At 43.8% G+C, this 10,291-nt stretch overlaps 2 protein-coding genes and 1 long non-coding RNA gene across 4 annotated transcripts in view; 1 reads left to right on the top strand and 2 right to left on the bottom strand.

Annotated features, from left to right (window-relative positions):
- TNFRSF9 (TNF receptor superfamily member 9) overlaps positions 1–2,311 on the bottom strand; it is an 11,494-nt gene extending 9,183 nt beyond the window's left edge. The window contains exon 1 of the mRNA XM_019511531.1: positions 2,286–2,311. Within this exon, the coding sequence (XP_019367076.1) occupies positions 2,286–2,311 (26 nt within the window). The remainder of the gene's footprint in view (positions 1–2,285) is intronic.
- PARK7 (Parkinsonism associated deglycase) overlaps positions 1–10,291 on the top strand; it is a 19,117-nt gene that overhangs the window by 925 nt on the left and 7,901 nt on the right. Inside the window, exons 2-6 of one of the 2 annotated variants that reach the window (XM_019511584.1) lie at positions 2,396–2,566; positions 3,138–3,239; positions 3,929–3,988; positions 5,102–5,171; positions 8,216–8,302. In XM_019511584.1, coding sequence (XP_019367129.1) covers positions 2,477–2,566; positions 3,138–3,239; positions 3,929–3,988; positions 5,102–5,171; positions 8,216–8,302 — 409 coding nt within the window. In that variant the 5' untranslated portion in view covers positions 2,396–2,476. Of the gene's footprint in view, positions 1–2,233; positions 2,567–3,137; positions 3,240–3,928; positions 3,989–5,101; positions 5,172–8,215; positions 8,303–10,291 lie in introns of those variants that run through there. The other variant, XM_019511585.1, reaches the window with a different exon arrangement.
- Positions 3,458–8,003, bottom strand: LOC109293580. The gene is made up of 2 exons (XR_002096334.1): positions 7,194–8,003; positions 3,458–3,771 (listed from the first exon to the last, which is right to left on the bottom strand). It is a non-coding gene; the product is annotated as an uncharacterized LOC109293580 (long non-coding RNA).

Raw genomic sequence — 10,291 nt, 5'->3', positions numbered from 1 at the left:
CAGGCCGCCGTTGCTGCCGGGGGCGGGTGGGGGCGCTCTAGCCTGCGGGAGGGAGGCCGCGCGGACGGCCGTGGGGCGGGGCGGTGGGTGCTCCCTACAGCTCCTTCAGGCTCTGGCCGTATTAGGTGTCCTGTGCTGCACGGAGTCACGGCCCTGCAGCTGAGAGGCTGCTTTAAAAAATGCTATGGGACTGGGAGCCTTCATGAAACCTTTGACAGGAAAGGCCTGCCAGTGTCTGTCCAGAGGAGGCACTGAGTCCCAGATCAATATCCTGGGTAATGGGTTGGAGGGTGCATGCCTGAAGGTGACATTGAACTGGGTGGAGCTGTGGGTGCTCTTCAGAGCAGGACTAGGATCCAGGGTGACCAGGACAGACTAGAGAAATGTCCTGCAATCAGCTACATGAGAATTGACAAGAAGTGTTAAGTCCTGCGCCTGGGATGGAATAACTGCATGCAGAAATATATGCTGGGGAATACCTCCAGACAAGGAGTTGGGGGTTATAGTAGAGCATGCAGTAGACCACATGCTGCTTTTTGCCCCCCCCCCACCCCCCCAGAAAAAAAGGCCAACAGCATAGGGGTCTGTTATCAACAGAAGTGTTACTTGCAAATCAAGGGAAGAGATTCTTCTGCTCTATTCAGCACTAATGAGTCCTCACTGGGAGTACTGTGTCCAGTTTTGGGCCCCAGACTTCAAGAAGGATGTGGACTGATTGGAAAGTCCAGCACAGGGCAGCAAAAATGATTAGAGGCCTGGAAAGCATGACTTATGGGGAAAGGCTGAAAGAGCTAGAGTTACTTAGTCTGGAGAAGAGAAGATGGGGGGGGGGATTTTGATACTAGTCAAATTCCTGAAGAGACAGGATTAGGGGGACAACATTAATAAAATACAGTAGAAGAAATTTAGGTTGGTGATTAGGAAAAATGTTCTGCCTACTAGGGTTGTCAAACATTGGAAGAGGCGACCCAAGAAAGTTTGGGAATCTTCATCCCTGGAAATTTTCAGGAGCAGGTTGGACTGATGTTTGCCTGGGATGGTTTAATCGGGGATGATCCTGCCTTGAGCCCTCATGAGGTCCCTTCTAGCTCACCTTTTCCATGATTCTAATGATGTAAGGTGTATCTTTAAAATTAACAGTTTATTGTACAGTAATTTCAGTCCAAGGTAGAGTAGAAGAGGCAGTTCTTCTGGCTGGGAATGAACGCGCAGGAAAAAAAATAGCTTGCTTACTGCTGATTTATTTGCCAATGCAGAGCAGAAAGAGGGCAAAGAAGAGTGTATCAAAATTAAGCTGAAGGAATCCTATTCTTGATAACCCCCCCCCAGTTATGTGCATGTTGGGATGGAAATTCCCTCTACTGGGGGGAAAAAAAACAACCTCCTGCTAAGAAGTTGTGCAAGTTATGAAATGAGTCCTTGTGCATTGGTCATCATTGTTGCCACTTTGAAGTGATTTTTTTTTTTTTGTGTGTGTGTGATATTATCAGAAACTTGACCCTACTAAATACTTTTACTACATGCATGTGAGGTGCAAGACCAATTGCTCTCAAGAATCTAGCCATCCACTTAGGAGCCTGGTTTTTGTAAAAAATCTTACCCCCAGTTTGTTCTGTTCAGTCACTTTAGGGAAGATATGCACCTTCCCCTCCCCCATTAGATTGGGGAAATACCAGAAAATCTATTAATCAAACATTTGGTGACACTATTGGTCATGACAACTCACAGGAAACTCCTGCAGACTACTGTCAGGAAATGAAGCTTCAAAGATGAGCTGAACACCCAATTAAACCCACTTAACAGTGTAACTGACCTCAGGTGGGAGTCATCCTCAGTCTCTGTGGGTGTGCGGTCTGATAACCAGCCTCATGTCTATTTTAAACATTAATGCTGGTAAATGGCTGTCATGTAAAATTGTGATTAGTCCAAGATTTTCTTCCCAGCTCTGCACTGATGCCCTGTGTCCTGCCACACAAGCTATTTAACTCCTTGGTGTCTCAACTTTCCTTTATAAAATTAGATTATAGTTGCCTAATTAAACACTGTTCTGAATCTTCACTACAGCTTCTAAACTGTGCTGATAGGGGATTATATGAAAAATGAGACAGAGATGCCACACTTTGTTACCCTGTGATGCACTTTGTGGTTGGGCTGTCTTATTTGAATAAACTGTAAGGATGATTTGGCTAAGAGAGAACTTTGAACCCAAGTACTCTGTTAGGAAGGTCCCCTTATTTTGTTTCCAGCACAGCAGTCTAGAGCCTTCCTCTATGCCCATGCTGTACCACAGGAAGTAGAGGAACTGGTGCATGTTGTATGGTGATGTCTGAGTTTAGGAGAAATCTACCTGGGCAGTTCAATTTCTAATGGTCTTTCTTTTGTCTTGCCTAAGCAGAGTATTGGCCCTTGCATGCTGGAGGCTTCAGTGCAGCACTGGGACACTGTGGAAAGTAGAGCATCTTAGTGCCAAAAAAACATGTCAGCAAAAAGAGCCTTAGTGATTCTGGCTAAAGGAGCGGAGGAGATGGAAACTGTTATCCCCACTGATCTTATGAGAAGGGCTGGAGTGAGTATGCCAACCACTAGAATCCCTTGGGGTCCCTTTGAAATCAAAGCTGTTCTGCTCTTGAATCAGTCTTCAAGCAGCCCATGCACTGTTCCTTATCTTCGTTACCTGTGAGGTACAATGCATGTCTAGGGTACTTTGACAAAGTACCAGAGAGTAAAAAAGAAGGAACTGAGTAATGCTCTATATACAGTTAGGGCAAGCATCCAGAAGACCATGAGCAAAGCCTGCCAGTGGATGATGAATCTCTTAACAGACTTACTTAGTCTGACTCTTCTGGAATGTAAAAGGCTCTGGGTTGAAATGGTCCCTGACTAGGTTGTTCAAATGGTGAGTTACTGTTTGACCTTCTACACTACGAAACTCAATATCACCGCAGATGTTTCTCCCTGAATGTTGCTTTTATAGGAGGGAGACTTTTGGAGTGAGTTTGTCTTCACAGCTTCCACTTTCACTTGCTTTAAATGCCCTCTTAACTAAAAGATACCTGTGAATACTATGTAACTGACCCCTGCAACTTTCTAAAGCAGGCAATTTTCCTGAGTCCTAATGTTGTCTCTCTTTCTGATAGATCAAGGTCACAGTTGCAGGCCTAACAGGAAAAGAGCCAGTGCAGTGCAGCCGAGATGTCTTTGTTTGTCCTGACACCAGTTTGGAAGATGCCAGAAAAGAGGTTTGTCCTGTTGATTTTTGGCATGTTGCTTAACACTGGCCTTTTGTGGTTCACAACAACTTAACACAACATTAATGAAGGAAAATAAATATAACTTTAACTCACTTCTTGCAGCAGCAGCGTCACATGCTCAGAGATGCATCCTGCAATTTTTGTAGAAATCTGTCTGCCTATAGATAGATCTATATATATCTGTCTGCCTAGAAAATACATATATATTTTTTCAAGAAAATACTAAAGTTTTGTACAGCTTGTCACACTCCATCCAGACACTTAAAATATTTTACAAAATCAACTCAGACTTTTATTTTAAGGTGTTATGTAGACACTCTGAGAAAATAGGATGACTTACATAAACAGAGAGGCCCTGCTTAGGAAGGAAGCACAGTAACAGGGCTGTGTCAGGAGCTTTCGCAGCACAGCTCTTGTAATCACAGTGATGCACTGACATTCACACTCTAGGGTACTGAGTTCACCCACACTCAGACTTCTTGTTGGCAGAGGTTGCCTTGGAACAAGTGTCTCTAATACTCTGGTCTTTCTCCTTTCCCAAACCCCAGTGAGGCACTCCATTAAGTAAATGTTTTGGAAGTTCCCTAGAGAGATTAGGATTTATCTGTTACCTATTACAGATAGGTCTTTTCCATGAACAATTTTAATAACACACTAACAGAATGGTGTTTCTGTAGGGGCCTTATGATGTGGTGGTCCTACCAGGAGGTAATCTAGGAGCTCAGAACTTGTCAGAGGTAAAAGACTTCTCTTCAGCAATACCAAGGTCTGCCCATCTGCCAGAATGTTCTTAATTCCTTCAGTGATGATTATTTTTATCTTCTACTTCTGCAAATTTAGTTAAATATTTTAGAGCAGTATTGCCCAACCCTCCTGGCAGGTGGGTTGGATCCAGCTGGTGGTCCTGATCCGGCTCCTGGGGCAGGAGTAGCAGACCCCATCTGACTAGGCAGAAGGGTTGGGGGCAGGCCAGCCATAACCTGGCCCTGCAAAGGAAAGGAGCCAGACCTGGTCCCATGGGGGTAGGGGGAGGAATGGGGCATGGCCCAGCTCCAACCTGGCCCTGCAGGGGAAGTGAGCACAGCCCAGCTCCAACCTGGCACTGTGGGGGAGGAAAGGAGGCATGGCTTGGCCCCAAACAGGCCCTGCAGGGGGAAAAGGCAGTGTGGTCCAGCCCCTAATTCAGAAGTGGGAGGGAGGGGGTGTGGACCTGTCTGAGGGTGGGGGGCACCTTTTGGGCTTGGGAATTTGGTAGGAGGGAGGGTGGCTGCATTGATGACTGTTTGTCCTCTGCTGCCAATTTTCTGGACCTGTGTAAGCTAATAAACTGTTAAGCAGCTTGGCCCTAATAACTCTGAAAATAAGGAGGTGCTTTGGATTCTTATGGTGTGGAGATGAAATAATTGGTAAACAAAGATTTAATGTAAGAAAGTGTAAAGTAGATTGAAGCCGTAAGCACTTGGGGAATAGGTGACTGAATTAAACCTGATGTCCATTCAGTTTGCTATTCTTTCTCTGACAGTGCCTAGTACTAGATTCATTGGGGTAAAGTCTAAGAAACTTGTCTCCTGTCTGGCTTTTTTTAATCTTACCATGGCCTCTATAGGTTAGACATTGGTTTCAGCTGTGAAATAGGAGGTAAATATCCCTTCTAATTGTTATCTCGTGTCGCTTTTGAAGGTTCTCCATTTACAGCTTCTTTTAAAATCTGTTTGCTCTATAAGACAGAAGGACTGAAGTTCCTGATTTTATTTCTCATTCCTTGACTTACATTTTCTACTATAAAAATATCTTGACTTCTTATGTTAAAATAAATCATTATGTAAGGTGATACGGTTTCTTTTATGCAGTCTTCTGCTGTTAAAGACATTCTGAAGGACCAGGAGATGAGGAAAGGCTTGATTGCTGCCATTTGTGCAGGTGATGAAATATCTTGCATTGCATTAAAGTGTTGTCTGGACAAGTGCCTCTTACAAATCTCTGTCACTCAGCTACTTAGTAATAAAAGAAATTCAAATGCCCACCAATCTAGCAGAAACAAGCAGCTCTGTAAACCACTGTGACACTGATCTTGCAAGGTGTCAATGTTTTTTATATCTGTGCTGGTCTCTTCAAAATTTAACCTGCTCTAAAATAAACGTAATGTGCTAGGAGGTTCTATAAAATATCTGCTTATAGCATTATCTCTGCCAGGATGCATTCTGCTGGCAGGACATAGTCACAATAGCTTTCTTGAGTATAATGTAAACGTGGGCCTCTTGCCCTTTAGCTTCAGAAGGAAGGTTAAATTGTCACAGGACATTCTCATAAGCAAGCAGAAGAAAAAAATCTAGACACAAAATCACCATAGTCTGGGTACAAATGAATTCAAGTGAATTTAGACTAGTTATCACTAGATCTCTATCAAAATGGGAGGTCATTTCAAGTGCAGTTTGTCCAAGATCTGGTTCCAGTTCATATTTGTATTAATGCTCAAATAATGAAATGGACATTTTGCCAACAAACAGTACAGGCAGTCCTCAGACTTACGGCACAATTGGTTCCTGAAAACTGTATCTTAAGTCGAAACATTGTAACTTGGAACCAATGTTTTTTCTTGTCAGAAACAATGTTATAAATGGGGGATTGGTTCCTGAACCAAGGCCCAATACCCTATTTTCACCAAAAATACCCCAGAACTTTGTACTCCATCAATTATAGATGAGTAATACAGCTACATTAATGTATTTATGTTGTAAATAGCAATCATTGATTTGGAAGAATTTCTTTGAGGTGACTTTGGACTTTTAAAAGGCTCTTGGTTGGACTTTTTGAAGAGTTCTTGGCTGGAGTCTTCTCAGGAGTCTTGGCTGCAGGCTTTTCTGGAGTCTTGTCTGCTTTCTTAAAGAAAGTGTCCAAGGAAGTTTGGACAGATGTTCTCCAGGGAGATGAGTGACACAGCAAACCTGTTTGCTGACGTGGCATCACATCAGATCAAGCATTGTAAAGTCAAAACTGACATCATAAAGTTGAAACAGTGCCAATTTATAAATGTAAGTGTGAAATGTTGTAAGTCGAGGACTGCCTGTATAGCAGACACCAAACTGGGAAGGGGCAGCAGCACTTTGGAAGGCCAGATTAGAATTCAGAATGGCCTGAAATCCAGCAGGATGAATTTCAGGTACTACACTGAGGAGGAAGAAATCAAATAAGGACTAGGGTAGTGGGTCACAGCTTACATAAGAATCAGCCATGCAGTGCTGTTGCCAGAATGCAGATCTGATTCCAGAATGCATTAACAGGAATGTCATGGGTACTACAGGAAGTAGTTACTTTGCTCTGTTTTGACACTGGTGAGGCCTAAGAAGTGCTGTTCAGTTTTGGCCCCACACTGCAAGACAGATATAGTCAAACAGGAGAAAGTCTACTGGAGAACAACAACAATAGGAAGTTTAAAAAATGACCTGAGGGAAGGGCTGAAGGAATGGGGTTTGTTTCCCCTACAACTAAGACTGGATGCAGAGGAGTGACCAGGTATCATAAAAAAGATGTGATTATGTGGCTACTGGGAGAATAACAAAAATTAGCTTGAATTTGCAGCAGGAAGGATTTAGGTTGGTTGTTAGGACAATATTTACACTGTAAGGGGTGTGGACCATAAGACCAACCCACCAAGGCATGTGGTGGGACCTCATTCAGTAGAGGTTTTGATCAGAGTATGTATGACTGGGGCAGTGTGGGAAGGGGGAACTGATGATCCCCTGAGATCTATTCAGCCCTCCTCTTCATAGAAGTCTATGTATTAGAATGTCCTTAAGTAAATATACCCAGTAGAATATACTTTCACCGTGCCTTTCACTTCTACTTCCAACATGGCTTTTGTTTCACTTGGAATGTTGTGGAAAGGCAGAATTTTATTTCCCTGGCTATCGCAACATCTGTCAGAGGGCTTAGTCCAATCACCTTGAGGATTTTTTGTGTTCTTGTAGTGAGGAGGATGTGAATTTCTGCTTCTCTTCTTGTTTGTGCTAAAACACAATTAATATAAGCTCTGAATAGCCCGTATAGAGCAGTGAATTTTGTTTACAAAGAGCCATTTACTTAGCGATTTATTATGCAAATAGTTACAACTAGCAGTAGCAAAACAGAAGTTCTTTCTCTTAGAAGTGACCCATAAATGAGTCTAATAAACAATAAATAGACATTGGTAACCTCAGCAAATTTTGTCTTCAGAAATTTCTGGAATTCCCACAAGGGTTTTTCTGCATTACTTGTTATCACACTTCTTAGAATGCTTCTTCCTCAATTCAGTTCAATTGGGAAATGCCATCTTTGTCCACAAAAAGACTTACTACAAATAAAAACTTCCAGTTGCTGGCTCATCATTTGGCTAAGAGACCATATGTTAGTATCCAAATGATTGGCCCTCCTTGGGTACTCTACACTTAAGTGGCTCAAACATTCAAGGTTTTACCTAAAGAATATTTTAAATTTATATACCGATAACAGATCTAGAGTTACCAAGGCAAGAAATATTTACCAAAACTGTGATCAGCTTAATTTTCTGCCTCTCTCCTTTCCCATTTTTAAGACAAGTCTTAACTTCACAGTTGAATACCATGATCTCTTAATCTGCAAATCATAGACTCTTATTCAAAGAAATCCAGAGCTAAAAGACACTTATTTAATCTCTTCTTTAATGGAAGTTTCCCATGTAGGGCCTTGATTTAATGAAATATGGGATACTACATATCTGTAGTAAGACCCTTTTATTTATTTATTTATTTTTTACTGTCTAGTTTACCCGTTTCATAGCAGCAGAATTCATGTAGAAGTGGAATCTTGGGATCCATGTCTATGTTGGATCTTTTTTTGAACCCAGTAATGGCCCAGTGCTTGCATGTTTGGGGGCTTTCTTGTTTATTTGTTTTTTAAAGTATTTGTCTGCAGTGGAACTGAATTTATGACTAGTGTAATTCTTGCAGGTCCAACTGCCCTTCTGGCGCACGGAATAGGGTTTGGGAGCAAAGTTACTACACATCCTTTGGCTAAAGATAAAATGATGAATGGAGGTAAGTATAATACAAGGATGAGAATTTCTTCTCCAGATCCCATGGCCAGAAATTCTGTGGGGTACAGTGTGACTTAGTTGTGTGTTTCTTTAAGAAAACAGAGAAACTCCTGTGTGATTACCTAGCAGCTTTGAAGCAGCATAATATATTCTTGCACAGAATGCAAAATTCAATTGGATGTGCTGAGGAAATGTCTTAAAGCCTTCAGTGACTTCTGCCGGCAGACATTGGGAACTGGTGGGTTCAAGCCTAGTATTGAACTAGCTATAACAAAGGGGACCACTGTATCCAGAGACCACTGTCTGTCCATATTAAAACAATGTCAAGAAAGATTAAATCTCTTCTAAGAGCATTTCCCTCTCCCTGTTTGCAGCCAGCTCCTTCTTAGCCTTCTAAGTTTTACCTAAAGGAACCCAGCACAAATAATGATGTCATTAAGCGGTACCATTCCCAGACACTCAGGGTTTCACACGCCACTACATCTAAAGGTTTCTGCAGCCACTGCCCCAGGTTTCTGACATCAGCAAGTCCCAAAGTCTTGCCCAGAGCAGTTAGATCAGCTCCACTAAGGGAAATCTTCATGTACGTAGTTTTCCTGTGCATCCTGGGTGACTGAGGTTCATATAATTGTACTCGCCTCTGGCACCAGCACACTCTCCTTCTTGGACTTGAGGTCTTCAGGGGAAGGATCCATTGTGTCCTCTGGATCTCCCTATATTTCCCCACCCCAAATCTCTCCCAGGTTGAAGGGAATGTCTTGATCCCAGGCTTGATGTCCCCAGATGCCAGCTGCTACTTGCATGCTGTGCTCCTGGAGTTCTCGCTTTAAGTGATTAATGGTGCTCGGACAGGGGCCACGGTTTACTTTGGCTCCTCTTTTGGCTTGATGTTTAGTCATGGTCTGTACCGATTTTTTTCGGTAAGGTTTCTCAGCTAGCCTTTTCCTGGCCCAGGGATTCCTGTTGTTGGGCGTTATGTTGATTTACTTTCCTCAATTTTTCTTTTTCCAAATTCCGAGACAGTCCTTTTAGGGTTTGATTGCTTGTTTCTAACTGAGCACATTTGTCCTTTAGAACTTGGATCTGCTCTTCCTTTTCCTCAGTTTCTGAGGCTTTCTGAGCTTTTTCCTCTGTTGCTATTCTTACAGCATGCCACAGTAGCTAAACCAGAGCACTGTGTTGCCTTTGAGCCGAGGGTTTTTCACAAAGGCCAAAATTTTCAAATTGAACCTTGATGTCCCCTATGGAAAAGCCTGGGGGGCACACATCCTCCCTCCATGGGCTAGGACCACCCCTCAAGATCTTATGGAGAGGGGAAATTTCCTCCCTCTGTACCCTCTTAACTTCATGGTCCCCTGCTCCAAGCTTGGGGAACTTCTTCCTGAGTAAGGACACTTTCTTAAACACGCTCTGAGCCTGTTGGTTTCCAAGCCCTCAGCTGCCCGACTGGCTATGCCCCTGCCCCGCAGGAGTTCTATAACCAAATATCTTCCCTGGGATATGTCTGCCCCCTTGGGTGAGTTCTGTATGTTCCTGACTCTAAGCCTGTTGGTTCCCAAGCCCTCGGCTGCCCAACTTCTTGCAGGAATTCTCTAACCAAATCCCACTCTGTGGATGTGGGTTCTGTAGGGTGACACAGTGTCTAATAAACTAGAATTTATGATGATCCTGTGAGTTGGTCCTTTGTAGCCAACAGCTGCTGCCAGGTGGGCAGGGGACGTCTGCCTGGCCTGGCCCTCCTCTGCCCTGCCGTGCCGGGTCCTGCCTCCCAGGCTGCAGCGGCCCTGAGTGGGGAGGGCAGTGGGACAGTCCTGCAGTGGGCAGCTTGTACCTGCCCCCCACCTTGGGCTCTGCTCCAGTCTTGCTGCCCATGGGGGAGGGGGAGCCAGGCTCCATGCTCTGCTCTGGCCACAGCAGCCACCGCTGCTGCCTCCCACAGGTGGCAGCTGGGGCCCCCCTTTGGCAGGGCAGGGGGCTGCAAGTAGGGAGT

The sequence above is a fragment of the Gavialis gangeticus genome, unplaced genomic scaffold (genome assembly GCF_001723915.1).
Source record: "Gavialis gangeticus isolate Ggan-Ray unplaced genomic scaffold, GavGan_comp1, whole genome shotgun sequence".
In the NCBI taxonomy this organism is placed as follows: Eukaryota; Metazoa; Chordata; order Crocodylia; family Gavialidae; genus Gavialis; species Gavialis gangeticus.
Note: the sequence above shows the minus strand (reverse complement) of the source record. Positions and strands in the feature narration are given on the sequence as shown.